Source organism: Equus asinus, chromosome 5 (assembly GCF_041296235.1).
Source record: "Equus asinus isolate D_3611 breed Donkey chromosome 5, EquAss-T2T_v2, whole genome shotgun sequence".
Taxonomy (NCBI): domain Eukaryota; kingdom Metazoa; phylum Chordata; class Mammalia; order Perissodactyla; family Equidae; genus Equus; species Equus asinus.
In genome coordinates, this window is record NC_091794.1 from 81,192,827 (window position 1) to 81,214,147 (window position 21,321).

At 37.4% G+C, this 21,321-nt stretch overlaps 1 protein-coding gene across 13 annotated transcripts in view; it reads left to right on the forward strand.

The window, feature by feature from the left end:
• FOXJ3 (forkhead box J3) overlaps positions 1-21,321 on the forward strand; it is a 133,946-nt gene that overhangs the window by 37,227 nt on the left and 75,398 nt on the right. For 6 of the 13 annotated variants that reach the window (XM_014867288.3, XM_070510158.1, XM_044770514.2 and 3 more), the window contains exons 3-4: positions 9,288-9,612; positions 20,883-20,957. The exons of 2 other annotated variants lie outside the window; for them this stretch is intronic. In XM_014867288.3, coding sequence (XP_014722774.1) covers positions 9,288-9,612; positions 20,883-20,957 — 400 coding nt within the window. Of the gene's footprint in view, positions 1-9,171; positions 9,613-20,882; positions 20,958-21,321 lie in introns of all 13 variants that reach the window. 5 more of the 13 variants (XM_070510156.1, XM_044770517.2, XM_070510160.1 and 2 more) reach the window with 2 other exon arrangements.

The window sequence follows — 21,321 nt, forward strand, 5'->3', positions numbered from 1 at the left end:
TGGTGTTAATATTATAAAATATATGAAGTGTCATTATGAAGAGAACTCTGATCATTTCTTATTTTCCAAGGTAGAATTTGAAGAAATTTTCTTCTATAGCAAGGGAGATATATATTAGCCTGCTAAAACTTTTTTAAGAAAAACCACAATGAATTACACACCTGAGAACAGATGGAATAAGTTGTCAACTTTTCTTGTCTTGGACATCTTAAAGAATATTGTTGGTCTCCAAAATAGGTAATACCAGGACTTTAAAAAATGATGTAAGTAGGGTTTTCATCTCTGATTTTATGGTAAATAACTCCGTGATTATAATTGTGTTTACAAATGGCTGTTGTCTCACTAAATCCCCTAAAGTTTTGCATCAGCTGTATTGTGAATATTCTTGGAATTTTAGAGGTGAAAGAAAAGTTGTGAAAGTCGAGTTTTGAAGAATGACCTTCTACTATTTGTGTATTGAATTCCTTATCCTAAATTTGATTCCTCCACCTGTATTTTTACTTCAAACCAGTGAGGATTTTTTCGGTTTATCTTTTAAAAAGGTCATTGCGCCTAAGAAGTTTAGAGGCTCAGTTATTCATACATTAGTGGAGATTAGTTTGATGCTGTTTACTTTCCTCCTCAATGGAGCAGAGATTAAGTACTTTGAAAAGATGGGAGTTCTTACTGGAGGAGAAAAGCAGGTAATTAATTTTGGAGGTTATAACACCAACATTGAGGGCCAGTATTGGAGGCTTAGGGCACTGTGAGATGGGAGATTCAAGGCATAGAAGGTAGTGAGAAATATGCTAGATATAAACTATGTGAAAGTTTTATCAGAAACAAGCTAGTCCAGTAGAAAAATGGAAAAACGTGTTTCTTTTCCTTGTTACACCTTTGTCTCTCTGCCACAAGATATCTAACTGGTGCTTTTACACTCTTAGAACTGTGGACTTAGAACTCCTTTAAAGAATAAATAGGATTTTGTGGGCTACTTTAGGAATCATGATCATATGATTTTATTTCTATGGGAAAAAATTGTTCTCAATTCTCATATGCAATCTACAACAAAATTTTAAAACAATCATTTCTGGGTCACTTCTTTAGAATAAATAATTGAACTCATAAGGGGTTCATTTCCATTGAGTTTGCTAAATGATTATTGTGTGATTTAGGGCATGTAAGTCTAAAACCACTAAGGATGACCACCACTTAAAATTTAGAAAATTCTGAAGAGTATGAGTTTGCTAATAATATTAATATCTAACATTTATTGAGTGCTTATTTACTATGTATTAGAAACTATTCTTAGTGCTTGCTACGTATTAACTCTTTTAATCCTCACAGCAGTCCTTTGGGTAGGTACTCTTTTTATCCTCATCTTACAGATGAGAAAACTAAGGCATTAAAGAGGTTAATTTACTTGTTTAAGGTTACATAGCTAAAAGTGGAAGAGCTTGGATTCCAATCCAGGCAGTCTTACTCCAGAGCCCGTATTCTTAATCACCAAGCCATATCTTTTTAAATGTAGAACATTGACTGTGTTATTTTGCTGAAATTGAACTAAAAATAGAAACTTTGATTTTGCTGATATATGATAACTAATTTTGAAAAAATAATACCAGCTACCTTTGCTTGGAAATGGCTTAAATTATTAATTCATTTATAAATTTAAACAACTGTTTTTTATATTACATAGTTATAAAATGTAAAGTCAATCTATGGTAGCTTTTATTTCCTTTTAGGTTTCTGCCATGATCTGTCTCTGTGGGTACCCAAATATCCACATATACTCTTTTTCCTCGATATAGAACTTACTCGCCCTTTTCCCAGGGGAGATAACCCAGAGTTTCATCTAGTTATTCTATCTAGCTGAAAATCCAAGCTCTCTGGGTGCAGCCCCTTTCATCAGAATCCAAAGTGGCTTCCTGTGGTTCAAAGACCTATAAACCAAAGATGAATAATCTGCACTCTACATACCTAATATTATAGGGGTGGAGAAGGAATAGGATAATAGCAGTATAAGCTGTTATTCAGCAAAGGGCATAATGGGAAACACTCAGTAGTCACTAGTCCATATCGATTATAAAATCCTACTGGGTATGAGTGGCCGAGACTCCCTAACGGTGTAGTAAGTTCCTTGGTTCTGCTCTTGGGTGGGGTCTTCATTGTCCCCTATGCCCTCTGAATGGTTTTAGCTTGTTCAGTGTCGTACATGGTCGCATCTGAGATAGGTATTGGTGAAGATACCCTTTCTGGGAAATGTCCCGCTTTTACAGCTCACTTCTTATTAATGAGCTTGGGTATTATTTTGAAAACTTAAGAGGGTTTTACAGGCTAGGCACTTTCTCTTTCCCACCCCCCCTCCCCCCCCGCCATACAGTTATCTTAAAAAACTTAGTTTCTAGACTTTTTATTGCTTTGAGCTAAAGGACCTGCCCAGACAAAATTTTTTAATGTGAAAACTTCACCCTTTGTGTTCTGCTTACCCCAGAGATTCTAACCTTGTTTGGTGCCGTGGAACCCCTTCAGCAATCTGATAAAACCTGTGGATTCTTCTCAGAATAATGTATCAAAATTCACAAAATACTTAGGATTACAAAGAAAAGCCATTGTTATATTGAAATACGGTTAGCAAAATATTAACTTTGTAACTTAGTAATATGTGTGCCTTTAAATTAACACATTAGATAAAAGAGCTAGTGGCAAGTCTAAGATACTATCATAACTTTGAGTGGTTGAGGAGTTTAAATAAAAATTTGAGATTCTGCAGCATTTGGCACATGATTTGAATATATATTTGTGATTTTTATTGGTGGCAAAGTCACAGGTACTGTTAAAGCTACTGTGATTTGTTGTCTACTTTCATAATTAAAGAAAATGCTAAATTTCAGTTACAAGTTAGTGGAAATAATGGATATATTTTCCCCCCATCCAAGTTCATTGACCTATTAGCTCCTGAAGGAATGATAGCTCTGATGAGGCCATTTGAAACAATAGTCTCGGGTGGAAAGACAACACCCTCACAACGTTGCTTTTGAGAGGCAAGGCACCATCTTCTCTCCTCCTAAGGTTGCAGTTTTGCAGCGACCACTCAGTTACTTCAGTTTGCTTCTTCAGAAGCAGTTGGTTTTTTTCCCAACCTCACAAGGCTTTAAATTATAGGACTCTTAGCTTAAATTGCAGGCCATAGGCAGGGAGTACCTCCCTTAGCAAATCTGCTTTTTCTCTTATCTCTGCTTGCAACTCTAATGGTAGTTTATTTCTCTCTCCAGACTTTAAGTGGCAAGAAGGAGCCAACACATGCCAACATTCTACGTTTTTCCTCTGTTTCTTTCCTTGCTGTAGCCTCAGTTGGCATATAGTTTGCTTTCCAGCATCTGTAGATGATAGTTTGATCAAATCCTTTGTCCCTCTTTAGTGTCACCAGCTTTCCAACCTGCAGTATTAGAATTCTTAATGTTTGCATCATCAACCCCTCCTTTACGAGAGTGTCTCGTTTTAGGTTCTGTTACTTCTGTCATCCCACTTACGTGTCCCAAATTCCGTGTTTGTTAGGAATTGCATTCACCTGCTGGTAGAGATCTTTAGAAGTAAACACATAAGAAGCCTGGAAGGTAGGTAGTTCTGAGCTAGGATGGCAGCTTCACAATTGCTTCACAAAATAATCAGGGATCCATGTTCCTTCTCTCTGCTCCCATATCCTCAGTATGTGCCTTCCATTCTCAAAGATCACCTTATGATCCAAGATGACTCCTGGAGCAGTTGTTGTGTTCGCTTCCAGAGAGCAGGAAGGGCAAAAGGCACAATGCCATGCAGAATCAAATTGGGGTTGTAGTCTAAGGAAGAAGGTAAAAACAGATATTAGGTGACAATTAGTGGTCTCTGTCATAGACCTTGCTTTTGGTTGCCTTGAGTGCTGAGATGCTGTAATAGAAGTTGTATATTATATATTTAAAAAAAGGATATGTCTAGACCCCTGGAGATGCATGTGATCAGAATTACTGCTGTGGTAATTGCAAGGATTTCTTTTGAGTTCTCAGATGCTCAATTTTTCCACATGCTGCCAAATCTTAAGATGAAATGCCAAGTGTCAGGAATGGAGTGGGAGGATTCAGGAATATCTAGGTCATAACATCATTATTCTTATTCTTTTTATTTTCCTTGATGTCTTCCTCTTGTCTCCATTTAGGAAGCCTACAATATCTCTACCCATTTCCTTCCTTTTTTTTGCTTTTGAGGAAGATTAGCCCTGAGTTAACCTCTGCCACCAGGCCTTCTCTTTTTGCTGAGGAAGACTGGCCCTGAGGTAACATCCGTGCATACCTTCCTCTACTTTATATGTGGGACACCTCCCACAGCATGGCTTGACAAGCTGTGGGTATGCACCCTGGATCCAAACCGGAGAACCCTGGGCCGCTGAAGTGGAATGTGCAAACTTAACTGCTGCATCACTGGGCAGGCCCCCCATTTCCTTTCTTTTTGATACTGTTGAAAACTGGAAAGCTTTCTGAGTAAGCTTTGACTAGTCCGTGAGAGTTAGGGAAGTTGCAGAGGGAGGCCAAGCACTGTGCAAAAAGCATGTTTGGGATCATATCAGTAGCAGTGTTTTATAGAGTAGGATTAGAACCCCCTCTCCTCCCGCCATGTCATGACAGTCTTCAGTTGTTATATCTTGATGCTCTTTACCTTTTTGTTTTATGCAGGAAAATTCCTCATGGAACTTCTTTTCAGCAACAGATAACCGTCATAGATTTAAGAACTTCAGACATAAGTTCTCCATGCCTTCCTTTCTCCCACAAGTCGCAATATCTTTTTATCTTTGCTTCCATCTTTGTATTTTTCTTTGCTATTCCAGTAGAACTGTCTTTGTTCCTGTGTAGTGCTACTTGTCAATCTGTTCTCTAAGTCATACTTTTTTCTAATTCATAAAGGACTTCAGTCCTGTGATTATCTTTATCTCATGCTGTTATAACTTCTTTTCTTTCACCTCCTCCTTTTTGCTTTTAAATGTGTGTGGTCTTGTTTGTGGAGGAACACATCCACAGCATCATTGGGTGGTCACTATTTCAATCATTTAACCACCATTTATTGACCCTTTACCTACTATATTCCTAGGCATTGGGGAGACAGAAAAGAATAAGAAAGTTCCTTTTTCCAAGCAGCTCATGGTCTCAGGAGAGAGAGAGAGAGAGAGAGATAAAGATAGTTATAATTATGTACAAGTCTTGTGATAGAGGTATTTATATTCTAGTCCGGGAGCAGGCTCTAGTTCAGTTTAGGAGAAGGAAGATGGGAAGAGTGGATTGCCCAGCCTTTCTGGAGGGGGAGATATTTGATCTGAGTCTTGAAGTAAAAGAAGGAGTTAGCTAAGCAGAGTAAGAAAGAAAAGGTATTCCAGAAAGGAAGACTCTTATTTCTTATCCAAATACTATGTTATTTTTTAGGTAACGTGAACCTGCCAGGGTGTTAGGTAGCATCTGAAGTACTAATGCATGGTCTCTATCCTCAATGAGGAGGTAGGGAAGAGAGAGTGAGACTAGAAAGCTTAGGTGTATGATGCAATTATTCATATGAAACAGCATGGTAAATGCCAAACTGAGATTATAATTGCTCTAGGAATTTAGATAAAGATTAATAAGAGATTAATAAAAGCTAAAGTAGTTGAAAATGAGTTTAGGTTTAGTATAATAGGAGAAAGGGGACCATTGAACGTTTTGGGGCACAATAACATGAAAGAATGCTGACACATTTCTCTTGAGTGTACGCATAGACTCTGGAGGTGATTAGCAGGGAGGAGTGCTGAGAAATCAGAGTCTAGGAGGCCAGCTAAGAAGCGTTTGGTATGAGGTGAGGTAATGAGGGCCCGACATTTCTTAACCAGATTTCCATAACCAGATTCCTCAGAGCCTCTCATGCTGTTTTTAAATTTACCACCATCTGTTCTCTTGTACAAGTAGACTTCTGTCACCACCATTTCACTAAGAGATTTCTTTCTAAAGTTACTGATAATCTAGTCAAATCTAACAGTCCTTTTTTCTGTTTTCAGTGCCCAATGGAGAACCACTGAAGTGACCAAGAATATATAAAATTTAATAAATTGCAAACACTTTTTTTAGAATTTAAACTTGAGAGATATTTTATAGTGTACTTTAAATCTGCTCTAGCAGAACTGATGAAAAGAAGCATGGCAATGGAATACTTCTCACTCATATCTCTGATGACTAGGGACTCTGATGACTAGACTTTCCAGCCTGTTCAGATCTTGACTTTCTTGAAGTCTTAGCTGAAGTTCTTTCTTTTCTACCTCTCAAGGCTGCAGTCCACGTTCTTTCCGTTTTTTGAACCATTAGAGCACCCAGAGCTCAGCCTTGCACTCTTTTTCAGCTGTTTCTTGTGTTTGACTTTTCTAATTGGACTATAGATTCCTGGAGGTCAGGAATTTTATCATACTTCCTGTGTGTGTGTGTGTGTATGTGTATAAAATCTCACTCCAGCATAGCGCTGTACACATGTGTAATTATAAATTCTTGCTAAACGTCGTAACATGTATTAAGTTCCTATTTATTGTATATTTATATTACTGAGACTCTCAAAGTCTCAATTACTGGCACTGGTGGAGGGAAACAGAAGTTAAAGATGATTCTCAATAGGGGGCATCTGTGATATCAATTATATTCCATTTCAGAACATGCTTTTATATTAAGTTTGAAAATGTATGTGACTGGGTGCTTTGGGAATTTTAACAAAATAAAGGTACTCAGTGGAGACTTAGTTGAGGCAAATAGGATGACAAAATGGTATAGTAATAGTCAATGTTTATAGAATGAAATGTGAATAGTAATAACAGCAACTACTGTTATCACCACCACCACCAGTAGCTAACATTTGTTGAATACTTATTATTTGCCGGTCACTGTTTTGAATACTTTACATCAGTGAGGTAGGTACTATTATTCTCATTTTACAGATGAGGTGCAGTAGAAAAACTAATGGATTGGGCATCAGGAGATCTGGGCTCTGGTTTTAGTTCTGCTCTTAAGTACCTATGTGAATTTGGGCAAGTCTTTAACTTCAGTAGACCTTAATTTTTCACCTTTGGAGTGAAGACATTGGTCTCTGATCTCTAGGGTACTTTGCCTACTCTTGATATTCTGTGGTCTCTAAATTATCTTGTCTCCTTATTCCACCGGTTCTTATAATTTATTTCATGCTGGGAATAAGCATTTATGGCTGAGACTGTAGAGCGGGATGGTAAGTTGTTCTTAGATCTCTGAAGGTTCTGTATAAAGGAATTGAAAGTTCGGGGGCTGGCCTGGTGGCGCAGTGGTTAAGTGCGCACGTTCCGCTTCTCAGTGGCCCGGGGTTTGCTGGTTCGGATCCCGGGTGCGGACATGGCACTGCTTGGCACACCATGCTGTGGTAGGCGTCCCACATGTAAGGTGGAGGAAGATGGGCACGGATGTTGCCTTGGGGCTGGGCTTCCTTGGCAAAAGGAGGAGGACGGGCAGTAGTTAGCTTAGGGCTAATCTTTCTTGTGGGCGGGGGGGGAGGGGAGGTGGCGCGGGGTGGGGGCGGGGGGAAAAAGAAAGTTCACGTTTCAGAAGAATGCATACAGTAGAGATGGCGGGAATTTGAGAAAATGAGAAAGGTAAAACTGTGGATTAAAATATCTGAAAAACAAGATAATAGAACTCCTGGCAATATAGACAGAACCTTCATGACTGTCTCTTGAATTATAATTGCTGTTGCTTGATCTGGTTTACTTTATAGTGCATTAGTTCCCTCCCAAGATACTCCTAGAGTAATATTATTAACTAACACATGTTGAATGTTTCTTCTGTGCACGTTATCACATTTAATTCCAAAGTAATATTTTAAGTGTAGGTACTCTTATTGTTTCATTGTACAGATGAGAAAGCTGGAATTTAGGGATATTAATTAACGTTTTCATAGTCTGATGGTTAGTAACTGGTAGAATTAGTACTTGAACTCTGGTCCGCCTGTCTCAAGAGCCTCTTTATCAGTTCTATATTGCCTCCCAGAAGTTCAGATCCTAAGCATGTACTGCAGGTTGCTTGTTGCCTGCAGCTGTTTGGGATGAGGGGCCTATATGGGATTTTCTTAACCACAGTTTTTCTGTCAACTGAGATGCTTTAAATTTCTTATTTTGTTTTTTTCTTTTTTGCTGTATTTTGGTATCATTTAGAAGTCTTTCGTTCTTCTCTACTTTATTGTCAGCCTTCTTTGATCCCAGGGTAGAAAGGTGTGTACCCTCTGCTGAAAGTTAGCAATTCTGCTGTGAAGAGTCAAGCTTTATTTCTATATTTTTATCTTCAGTTCTTAGAGCAGCTTCCTCCCTTCTTCAGAATATGTGTTAACCTGGCAGATTTTGTTTTTCTTTTTTTCCCTCTGAGTGGTAATGGTCTAAATTTTTCAGCCTTGAAGAGAAATACATTACAGAATCCATATCACTGGATGTTTGCATAAGCCTGTCCTTAAGCTTTTAATGCTTCTTCTCTTGCTGTCCATTTATGTGATTTAATCTCTTGTATCCAACACTCCCAAATCTTTGGTTTTGTTAAGCTTGTTCCTTGATTTGTTTTTTTTTTTTGTTAAAACTGCCTGGTACTGCCTATCCTCCTTTTCTCTTGTTCATCAGTGTCCTTGAGTTTGCATTCCTCTTTTCGGTCTACTCCCCCAGCTAGCCTGTCTACTTGCTATTCTTGTCTACCCTGCTTTACTCTTCTTACCTCCCACGAGCTCAACTCTACTTTCTTTCCTTGATGCAAATTCCTGTGCCCATTTCTCAGTTACTTCTCTGACCTCTTCCCTCCACTTTACTTTTGGAATTCTTTTGTTTGTATACTCCCCTAAAATTTTTGTAAAAGAAATGCCAGATGTATGTACAATCTTAAGTTTTTAAAGGGCCTGTGGTGTTGGTGAGTAAAGAGCTGGACTGCAGACTGATTTTTTCATACTTGGATCCTGTTGCCCTATTTAAAGTGACAGTCTTTTTTGGAAAGATTGGCGCCAGAAACACTTTGTGTGTATGTATTGTTCTGTATTTTAAACATTTTAAAACCAAATTTGTTGTGTTTTAGAGAGGAAAAAATTAAGAAAAAAGATTGGAAATGTTGATCCCTTAAATATTTGGTTTGGTCATTAACATACTCAATCTTTTTCCTCCAGATTTAACTCAGGCTTTCCCTCATGAGCTTTGGAACTCCTAGATTTGTGAATATTGGATATTTTGAGAAGCAGGGATTCTTTCCTTTATATTGACTAAGGAGTCTATTTACCTTCAGGATGACATCTGAACTGGAGAGCAGCCTAACATCTATGGACTGGTTACCACAGCTCACCATGAGAGCAGCCATCCAAAAATCTGATGCTACACAAAATGCACATGGGACAGGAATTTCCAAGAAGAATGCACTCCTTGACCCAAATACAACCCTGGACCAGGAAGAAGTCCAACAGCACAAAGATGGGAAACCTCCATACAGTTATGCCAGCCTCATTACGTTTGCAATTAATAGCTCACCCAAAAAGAAAATGACTCTAAGTGAGATTTACCAGTGGATTTGTGATAACTTCCCATATTATAGAGAGGCTGGCAGTGGTTGGAAGGTAAGGATTTTGTTTAAATTATTATTTTTATGTTGTAAGCAATAACAGTGTTGGCTTCTATTGAAGATAAAGCTTTGTGAAGGCTTATATAACTAAAGATGAAATTCTGAATACTAGTCATTTTTAGGATGTCAAAAAAGGGAGAATTGAGTGTTTTTAATTAGATCAAGAACTTTATTTTTGGTAGAATATTAGTTTGTTAGAGCTTTATTATATTATAGGACTGACATAGCATAAAGTAAGAGCAGAGATAATATAGCTTGCATTGGAGAACAATACCCACAGTTCGGGTGAATTGATAGTGAGTCTAAGGTAAAAAAAACATAGTATTGCAACTAGTACTGTTTTTATTATCCAAGATTTTTTTTAAACTTTTTATTTTGAAAGAATTTTAGGTTTATAGAAGAGTCACATAAATAGTACAAAGGATTCCCATATGTTCTTCATTCATTTCCTCTATGTTAACATTGTATATAACCATAGTACGGTGATCAAAACTAAGAAATTAATGTTGGTACAACACTCTTGACTAGACAGTACTATTAACTGCTAAGTAAATTGTAGACTTTATTCAGATTTCATCAGTTTTTCTACTAATGTTCTTTTTGTGTTCCAGAATCTAATTCAGGATCCAATCTAGGATCCCACATTGCATTTAATTGTCATGTCTCCTTAGTCTCCTCCGATCTGTCACTGGTCCTCAATCTTTTCTTGTCTTTTATGACCTTGACACTTTTGAAGAGTACTTGTCAATTATTTTTAGATTGTTCCTCAGTTTGGATATGTCTCATGTTTTCTCATGAGGTGATGCATTTTTGGGAAGAGTAATGCAGAGATGATGTGCCCTTCTCTGTGTATCATATCAGGGGGTACTCGATGTCAGTATGTGTCTGATTATTAGTAATGTTAACCTTGGTTCTTTGGTTAAGGTGATGTTTGCCAGGTTTCTCCACTATAAAATTACTGTTTATCATTTTGTAAATTATAAAATGTTTTGGGGAGATACTTTGAGGGCACACAAGTACCCTGTTTCTTAAACTTTTGCTTATTAATTTTTAGCATTCATTGGTAGATCATAACTACAGCAGTTTTTATTGTTTTCTAGTGGTGATTTCTCTTTTTCTTCATTCCGTCTATATTTATTAATTGGGATTCTTCTGTAAGGAAGACTTATCTCCTCCTTTTATTTATTTATTCAGTCATTTATTTGTAATAGTATCACTCACGGATATTTATTTTATCTTTGTGCTGCTTATTTGTCACTCAAATTGGGTGACAGAGCTTTGGCCATTGAGAGCTCTTACAGGTTGGCTCCTGTGCCCTTTTGACATGGCCCCATTCTTTTGTTTGTTTTGCACTTTTTAAGTTGCTGTCACCACAAGATGTTCCGGGCTCATCTTTTGCTTTCCCTGCCCCATCCCTAGAATCAGCCACTTCTTTAAGAAGCCCTAGTTCTCCATCTAAGCTTTTTGATGTGCCATCAAATTAGTTACCTACCTAATTTATGTTGCATGACAAATAATTCAGCTTCCTTTCCTTTGTGTGTGCACATGTTATGTTCATATTCTTATATGGAACCTATCCAGTTGTGTGCTCTGTGGGGTGTGTGTACGTGTGTGAGTGCACGTGGAAGAAGAGGGTTTATAGAGTTTTAGGTCTGCTGTCAGATGGTAGTTACTCTTGTTTCTCTTAAGCCTTCCTGTTTCAAAGCTTTGTCATTTTCGTTTAACTAGATTTATTAGTTGACATTTACAGATTTATTGTACACCAGTGATATGCTGTGCACCATGCCAGATAATCAAGTATCCTTAGGGAAGGGGTTTTTTAAATATCTTTTCTTCTATTACATGCCCTGGCACAGTGCTTCCATTTAGTAAGCCTCGATAAATGTGGCTTGAAAGCCTGAATCCTGGTCCCGGCCATCTTTCCTAACTTTTTTTTTTGCTAGTTCCCTCTCATATACTCTTTCTTCTTATGTCTATTCCAGCCTACTAACTGTCCCAGGAAATAAACACTTTAATTTCTTTCTTGCTTTTGTTTTTCTCTTGCTTGTCTTTGGAATTCCTCTCTTTTGCCCTTTTTCCAGTTATTATTTTCCTGTTTATTCTTTCAGCTCACGTGTTACTTCTCTTCTCCCTGTAGAATTAATCTCTTTTGTGTTTCCATACGCTATATTAATAACACTATTATAAAACTTAGGAATTTTTGTTCAGAGATCTTGTTTCTTTAGTTTTTGTTTCTGTACTCATACTCAAATGATAGCTGCTTTTATTATTTTCTGTGTGCCAGGCACTATATACTAAAGTGCCTCACATCATTCTCTCCTTAAGCCACGTTACAGTCTTATGAAGTAAGTACTGTTATTGTCCAAATTTTAAAGGTAAGGAAACTGAGACTTAAAGAAGTAAGTTTCCAGAATTTATCAGCTAAAGAATGGAGCCAAGATGTGGTACCAGACTTGGTAGATTTGGAGATTTTAAGCTCATGTCTTAACCATTTCACAGGGCCTATAATTTTGCAAACACTGCATAAATATTTATTGAATTTAATTTCCCAAGATAAACTCTCTCTTAGCTGACTGACTCAGTATGAGAAGTGATTGTTAACAGTATACTTTGAATAAGAGTCCACTCTAATAGAATATTTCATTAGAGGAAATACATAATAAAATTTGACCCGTGAACCAAGAAACATTCTAATCAAGTAGTAGTAATCCATCTAAACTGTGTTTTCTGGCTTTACCAGTAGGGACTCCTGTTCAGTAGACTCCTTTTGTCAAGATTTGGAATGAGAGAAGGCTAGGAAATTTTGATAAACCTGTTTAGCATTGGAAAAACATGATGGTAGGGATTAGAAATGCCCCAAATTTGAATAAGTGGCTTAGAAAGCCCACCAGAGATTCATGGGTCTATATCATTGGTTGTAAACCTACATACCTGCAAGGGCCAGACAGGTGATATAAATAAGTGAAGCAAAGAAGGTGCCTAACTGAAGAATGCATGTCTAATATAAAGGGAGCAACTGTGCTCTAGTCTCTTGTTGCCTTTAGGTCATATGGCAGATCTCACAATTTTTTCCCCTGAGAAAAGTCAGAAATCTGGATTTTTTTGTGCAATTTCCTAGTTTCTAAATGTTCTTAACTAATTCTAGTTTTCTTACACATTGTGCAGGCCAAACATAAGTCTTTTGGCTGGATCAGCCTATGGACCACTAATTTGCAGTCTCTGGTCTAGATCATATTCTCTTGTTTTTAGCTAATTTAGTTTTTCATTCACTAATTTGTAAAGGATTTATTTACTGTATACTCTTGTGAGCAGTATGTTACGCTTTGGCAGTACTAAGAAACTTAACAGAGGGCACCTTCAGGAAACTTGTATTCTTTATTGGTGTGGGGGATACATATAAACGAGTGATTAAGATGCTATGTAAAAAGCTCTGTAACAGAGAAGTATAAAGTGCTGTGCTATGACGAGTTCACTAATTGGGCATATCTGTTGTGTCTCAGCCATGAAAATATCCAGTATATATGTGACCTAGTAAAAAGTATTAAATGAAGGGTGCGGTTAATAAGTGCTATGAGAATTTGGAGGTTATAGGAAGTATGATGATGTTCTAAAATGAGTAGCACAAGCAAGTGCTGTGAGAGTACAAGGAAGGAGAATCATCAGGACACTACTGAGGAAGTGGAGTTGAGCTGTATTTTGAAGAAGAATAAGATTTGGGGAGGTGTTTTTAATAGCTCTTAGGAAAGAGCTGGTTATGGCGGTTCTTAGTAGAGAGCAGTAAGAGTTGGGATAGAGCTCAGAATATAGAGATCCAGTGAATGTAGGAATGCCAAGCTGAACAGTGTGATCTAAATTTGATAGGGAATAGTACATAAAGTTTGATTGTATACCTCATTTACCTGTCTGACCTCAGCTTCTGCTGAAGTGTAAGTTCACCTGAGAGTGCCAAATCCAGTCTGCTGAATTTCTTTCTGCTGGCCAGCCGAAGTCATGGTCTGAAACTGGTTTAGAAGTAGTGATACAATTTCAACGGGAAGATACATGATTTAGATATAAAGAAGAGAGGGAGGTGGAAAGGGAGAGATGGGAATAGGTGGAGAAAGATGATGTTGGTCTTAGAACTTAGAACTAAAAGATATGCTAGAGAGATCATCTGGTCCAATCTGTTTCTTTAGGCACACTTTTAATATTTCCAGGGATTGCTGTTTCATAGTTATTCTTTTAAAAAGTTTCTCAGACCCAATATAAGGTGCCTAGATCTTGCCGTGATCTCTTTTAATTTTATTTTGTTAAACATAAAAATATTTTGAGCATTTCAAATGGAGACAAATGGAAACTGGTTTATCTTCTCCTTTACTCAGGTCCTTTCTCCGTTTTCAGGTTTTACTTCCCATTTGCTGTCCTTAGATTTGTTTTAGCACACTCCTACAATCTTCTGCTCACTATTTCTTCTTCAGGTTTGGAGGAGCCATCTCCATGTTAGGAGAACATGGGAGGTCAAGAGAGGGTGGAAGAAAGATCCTAAAGCAATTGTCAGCTACCTTTCCAGACAGAAATGTAGAGCCAGCTAAAGTCACCCAGAGGAGAAGATGTTGCCATGGTCACTTAAAAGGATTCAAATAGAATTTTAATATTTTAGGTAAAACTCCCTTTCATTTTGTGCCAGAGCACTGAAGGGAGATTGCATATTAAAAATAACTCTTTGAATATTCCATAAGAGTTTCAAAAGCACTCTTTGAATTTTCCATAATTGAATGATTTTGTAATCTGAATTAGAGGAAAAGGAATTCAAATTTTTGTGCTATTCACCTTACTAAAGAAAATTAGCCTATTAAATTACTGGAGTTTAGGGTAATAAGAAAAATACAAAAGAGTGCTATGTGTATGTGGGGGTGTATTATGCTACTTTTTATCTGGGGAAAAAAGAGAAATAAGAATATATTATATATTTGCTTACTGTTGTAAAAAGAAATTTAGGAATAATAAACTAGAAATGTAAAAAACAGTTACCTATAAGGGACAGATGGAACTAAGGTAGAATGACTATAAAAGAATAAAATTTCAAGTATACCTTTTTATATAGTTTTGAGTTTTGAACCATGTGTTTCACACATTCAAAAAAAAAAAACTAGAAGACCAACAAGGATGGGAAGAGAAAACCTTAAAACTGAATATAAGCAGAAACAAATGAGCCTTATGTCATATCAAATGGATAACATAATCACAGAAAAAAAATTCAAGAAACTTTTGAAAAGAGCATTCTGACTTTATACCTTCATGGGATACATACTAAGGTCGAAAAGAATTGCAAAGAAATCATGAATTTTACTTGGTAGATTTGTTTTTGGTAGTGGTATTTCGCTAGAGGTGGTCTCTACCTCCAGTAGCCTCTAGAAAATATGATGGGAGCAATTCTGAAACTATTTTACGTGCATGGTAGGATAGAACAAATGAGTACATGTATTGATGTTTTTGGGGAACCAGGTCTCTCACAGTGGGAGAAGAGAGATACAGGTGCGAATGTGGTGGTTGGTTTGATTCAGAGGTACCAGTTTAAAGTTTAAAATAAAAATCACTTAGACTGCTTTTAAACTTTAGATTCCTGGGTCACAACTCCAGAGATTTTGAGTTTTAGTCATCTTGGCTGGAGCCTAGGAATCTGCATTAAAATTCATCTCAAATGATTCTAGTGCAAGTAGACAGTACTTCGGAGAAACTGCTTTTTAGGCTGGGGTTTTCAAGGCCAAGCAATATGCCTTGATCGGTTATTTAACCTGGGGCATTTTTCTTCAGGTTAACCTGGACCATCCTAATTATTTCTACCTCTCTCCTGTCCCATCTTCTTTTCTTGGGGTTATTAGAGGTAGGGTCTGCCTAAGTTGTGAGGTCTGAAGTAATCTCTTTTCTACTGTGTGTGTGTGTGTGTGTGTGTGTGTGTATACACATAACATGCTCTGGCTCTCATATCTGTGTGGCTGTTTTTACTTTGTAAATACACTTTTGGTGTTTTTTCCAACAGATTTGGGATTACCATTTGAAAAGCATTATATTCTAGGTTCTCAGTTGATAGACAAAGTCCCTACCCTCTTGGAGCCTACTTATATTTTGGGTATACAGTACAGTATGGAGGAGGAAGACCATTAAATGAGTAATTGCAGATGTGATGAGGGAGTTTATTACAGTGAGACCTAACCAAATCTATGAAAGTCAGAAAGGACTTCTCTAAAGAACTGACGTTTAAACCAAGAATGAATTGAAAGTTGAGTAGACTCTGTTAGGTGAAGGGAATGGAGAAAGGCTGGGAGCAATTATCTTTGTAGAGGGAGCAACAAATGGAAAGCCTAGAGGTGAGAAAGAACATTGGAGGGGAGGAATATAGAAAGCAAGGTAGGGTCCGATCATGAAGAGCCTTTGGAGTCCTTGTTAAGGATTTTGGATTTTATCCTAAGTGCAATGGGAAGTCATTGAAAGCTTTTAAGTGAAGGGTAGCATCAAATTTGCCTTGTGAAGAGATAATTGCCTGCAGGGTGGAGGATGGTGGAGGGTGGACACCAGTTAGGAAGCTGTTGTACTAGTGTTGGTGAGACTGGTGTCCTAGACTAAGATAGTAACAGAAGAGATGAAGTAAAAGTAAGTAGATCAGAGGTAGGCTTAATAAGATTTGGTGGCAGATTTGTTTTAGATCATGAGGAGGAGGGAAGAGTTAAGGATGTCTTACAGGTTTCTAATTGAAACAGTTAAGTGAATAACTGTCTTTGAGAAAGGAAAACGGAATTAATATCACACTGGAGATAAAGATTCAATTTAGTTTTAAATATGTCGAGTTTGAGGTGTTTCTGGACATGTCTAGTTGTCTAGATGTCTACTAGGGGCTACTGCTAGTCTATATGTCTACTAGATGTCTAGTAGATTATTGAAAATATATGTTAGGAACTCAGGAGGAGAGGTCTAGTTTAGAGATCTAGATGTATTTAAGTGTCACAGATAGTCATTGAAGCCATGACAGTAGGTGAGATTGCCTAGGCAGCGAATATAGAAATGAAAAAAAGGACATAAGGCAGAGCCTTGAAGATTTCCAACTTTTAAACTTTTTGTAGAGGAGGAAGACCCAAGCAGACATGTATTCTTCCCCTGAAGCCATTTAGAAAATATGACCATCTTGATTTTGTTTTTTTCCCATCTTGAACTTTTTCTTTTTGAGGAAGATTGCCTTGAGCTGACTTCTGCCGCCAGTCCTCTTTTTGCTGAGGAAGATTGTTGCTGAGGTTAACATCTGTGCCCACCTTACTCTATTTTATATGTGAGATGCCTGCCACAGCATGGCCTGATAAATGGTGTGTAGGTCTGCACCCAGCATCTGAACCAGTGAACCCTGGGCCGCCATAGTGGAGGGTGTGAACTTAACCGCTGTGCCACCAAGCCAACCACCCATGTTGGACTTTTACGATAGGTGGATGAACTCCAGTTTGTTTGATTAATTCTTTCTTTTTCTCATCTTCTTGTAGATTTGGACTGAGTATTTCTTTATGATTACATTTTCTTTCCACTATTATTTTGTTGGTTATACCACTTCCTAAATTTTGTTTTAGTGATTTCTCTAGGGTTTACCGTACACATAGTTTAAGAACTTTGTAAACCATATACTGTATACTTGTAATTCCTCAGACCCATCCTTTGTGCTACTGTTGTCATTCATTTTACTTTCACCTGTTACAAACCCCATAATAAATTGTTGTATTTGCTTTAGTGAGTTATCTTTTAAAGGCATTATAAATAAGAAAAAGTGTCTTTTAAATTTACCTTCACTTTTACAATTTCTGAAACTCTTCATTTCTTTTTGTAGATCACGTTTCCATTTAGTGTCCTACTTCTGCCTGAAGAACTTCCTTATAAAATTGCCAGCCAACTGGCATTACAAGAAATGAATGCTTTCAGCTTTTGTTTGTCTGGAAGTCTTCATTTGCCTTCGTTTTTGAGAGATATTTTCACTATGTATAGAATTGACAGGTTTTTTTTCTTTTAGTGTTTTAAAGGTGTCACTCTTGTCTTCTAACTTGGATAGTTTTTGAGACATCTGCTATAATTCTTGTCTTTATTCCTGTGTACATAATCTTTCTTTTTTTCTCTTGCTCTCTTCAAGATTTTCTCTTCATTTTGATTTTCAGCATTTCATTATAACGAATATATGTGTGTACATTTATAATTTATTGTGCTTGGTGTTCTCTGAAATTCTTACATCTGTGATTTGATGTCTTGCATTAATTTTGAAAGATTCTTGGCTGTTACTTCAGATTTTTCTTCTGCTGCATTCCTTTTCTCTTCTCATTCTGAGACTTGAACCACAGTTCTTGGATGATCTGTTTGTTTTTAGTATTTATGTACATGTGTGTGTGTATCAGTTTGGATAATTTCTTTTGATCCATCCTCAAGATACCTGAGCTTTTCCCTAGTTGTGTCCAGTCTACTGGTGAGCCCATCTAGGGAATTCTTTATCTTTGATCATGTTTTTTATGTCTGTCATATACATTTGACTCTTTCTTGTAGTTGCCACATCTCTGTTGAAATTTCTCTTCTCTTTATGCAAGTTGTCCACTTTTTTCTACTTGGTCCTTGAACTTCTTAGTCATAGTTACTTTAAAGTTCTTGTCTGATAGTTGTAATACCTGAGTCATCTCTCAGTTGGGTGATTACTTTATCTCTTGAAGGTGGCATTTTTTCCCTGGCTTTTCTATATATCTTGCAGTTTTTGACTGAGTGCCAGATATATGAGTAGAAGAATGGTAGAGGTTGAGGTAAATAGTATGTATACCTGTAAAGGGACAACCATCTTTTTTCCCAGGCCATTTGTGCGAGGAGTTGAATCAATCGATCAGTAGTCAAGCTGGATTTGGGTTTTGTTGTTGATATCTTTACCTTCAGTATACCACAGACTTCACATTCCTCTAGCAGTAGGTTCCTTTTCCCTTGTGCTTGGAGTGAGGGGCTTGGGTGCTGTATGCTTTTCTCAGTTTTACAACTTTCTGTTTAGATTTTAGTTGTCTCTGCCCACCTTGCTACAGATGGGAGTCTGTCTCCCTGCTCCCGTCCCTCCTCTGTCAGTAGACTATTACTGCTTATTATTCAATGCTAGGCTTGTGGTAGGGGCTACGGGTTTTCTCTGTTGTCTTGATCTAGCCTGTGTCTTACTAAGGCCCTTGGACTTGGGGGGTGGGGCTTTTTCAGTGTTTCTTCCCCTCAACCACACTAGCTTTGTATCTGTAGTTGCTTTTGGGTGGGAGTTTCTTGCCACTCCTCTGGTTGTAGCTGACCTTGACCTTAGGCGTGGTGTATTTGCATAGGATCCTGGGCCCAAGGTAGTTTCCACTTGTCCCAGAGGTAAAAGGATTTTGCTTCTACCCTTACTCCATCAGTAGTAGATCTTTGCCTGTGTCCTGGGAAATGATATCCTATCCTTCCCTAGAGGTAGAAGGGTTTTGCTTCCATTCTTCCCTCAGAAGCAATCTTTGCCAAGTCCTATGGGTGAGACGTTTTGCTGCCCCTACCTCAACGTTAAGTTTTTGCTTTGTAAGATCTATAGAAGATGATGGCACTTTTGTCTCCCACTGAAGCTGTCAGTTACCTTCTTCCTGTCTATGCCACAAAGGAGACTTTCTTTGGTCTCCTTTCTACCTCCAATCTTTCTTGTGAGCATATGGTGAAGGCCCATGGAGAAGAGCTTCGAGAGTGAGTGGGAACTTCCCTTATGTCTGGAGACCTTGTTACTCTAAACTGACATACTTAGCCCATGCTTGGCCTTTCAAATTTTAGCTAATTTCTTGGATGCATGGATGATGGTCACCTCTTTCTCCCATACCTTGCCAAAAGGTGAGAGAGTTTGTCCCCTTTCTCCTTGAATGGCCTTATCCCTGTTAGGAATTTCATTTGTTGGGCTGCCTTGCAACCTCAGCTCTCTGATGCAGCTCAAAAATAAGTATGATTTTTTTTTTTTTTGACTTACCTGTTGTTTTCTCATTGTTTGGGGGCAGGGGAGTCATCTTCCTTGTAGCTATTTACATCCCAAGCAGAGGTAGAACTCACATTCATAAATTTTAAGTTGATGTTTTGGTAATAAGATAGGCTTGGATTTATGTTCTGTAGTCATCTTTTAAAAACTTCTTTAATCCTGATATTGCCCCATGAGAGGAAAGTTTCAATGTAGACATTGTTGTTAGAGTTTTGAATTTTATATTAAAAAATAAAATAGACATTATGCCAAAAAATGACACCCCCCCCCCCGAATTCTAAGTAAATGCAATTGGAGCCCCGTGCACCAAATACCTGGCCATTTGTAATGAGCAAAATTATGGAATGGATTTTGGAGCATTTCGTTAAGAAGTGGCCTTTGGGTATTTTCTGTAAAAATTGTGGCACAGTACTCCTTTTTCATGAAAAGATTTCCTATCTCACAGATTCTCCAGGTGCATTTTCCTGCCATCCAAGTTGGTTATTCTTTTAGGCTACGTTAAGGAACGTAGATGTTCTTTCTAACCGTCTGTAGCCAGTGTCTTCCCAGGTGGTTTTCCTTCTTACAGATTGTAGTGAGAACCTAATTGTCTTCTATATGCTCTTGTAATGGAGCAGTGAGTTTGTTTAAAAATTTTTTTAACTCGTTAAAAAGTGATGATACATGTGCCTTGTAGATCATGTGAATATTGCAGGAAAAGAAATAGGAAAATAACCATCACCGATAATACCATTTAGAATAACTTAGCATTTTGCATTCTGGCTTTTTCTCAAGAATAAATAAACTAGTTAATAAATGCATATCATAACAACTAGAAGGACCTACAAATAAAATATACAACTATGTATTGGGGGGCTTTGGGGCCAAAAAGCAGGAAAAAAATTAAAAAAATAAATGCATATCACAATTAAAGTCATCATATGTATGCAATTTTATATTTGGCATCTAATATTTAATGTTAATTATAGGCATCTTCCTACATCATTAAAAGGTCTTAATAAGCATTTAAAATAGGACATATATATTCCATTTTTTGGAGTTTTGTAAAATCTGCTAGAAGCTATCTTTTCTAATAACTTCCGTTTGCAGCATTTATAATTTGAAAATTAGAAAGGTTTAAATTTTAAGCTCATTTTAAAAGCTTATTCCATTTGTACTTGTATTCCAATGTATAGAGATATTTAGTTTTCTGATTTGTTTTTAAAGGAGGGTTTTGTTCTTTGGATTCCGATGACCCTATGGCTTTTCTTTTTTAATTTCAGAATTCCATACGACATAATCTGTCGCTGAACAAATGTTTCCTTAAAGTGCCTCGATCCAAGGATGACCCTGGAAAGGTAGGATTCGTTTTCTTAAGATAAAATAATTGGATTCTTCATTATATCTGTTGTCTTGTTTGAATCTGAGTTATATCTTTTGCATAAAGAAAAAGAACTGGAATGAGAGCATTCAAGAACTTGTCTACTTCATTGATCAGGAACCTTTTTGAAATAGCAAGTCCTCCTTCACCCCATCTACTCCACCCCACCCCATCCCACTCCCATTATAGTTGGTATGCTTCAAGAACCGGCTAGGCAGGGATAGCTTGCTTCTTTTTTTTTTTGATGAGGAAGATTCTCACTGAGCTAACATCCATTGCCAATCTTCCTCTTTTTTCTGCTTGAAGAAGATTAGCCCTGAGCTAATATCTGTGCTAATCCT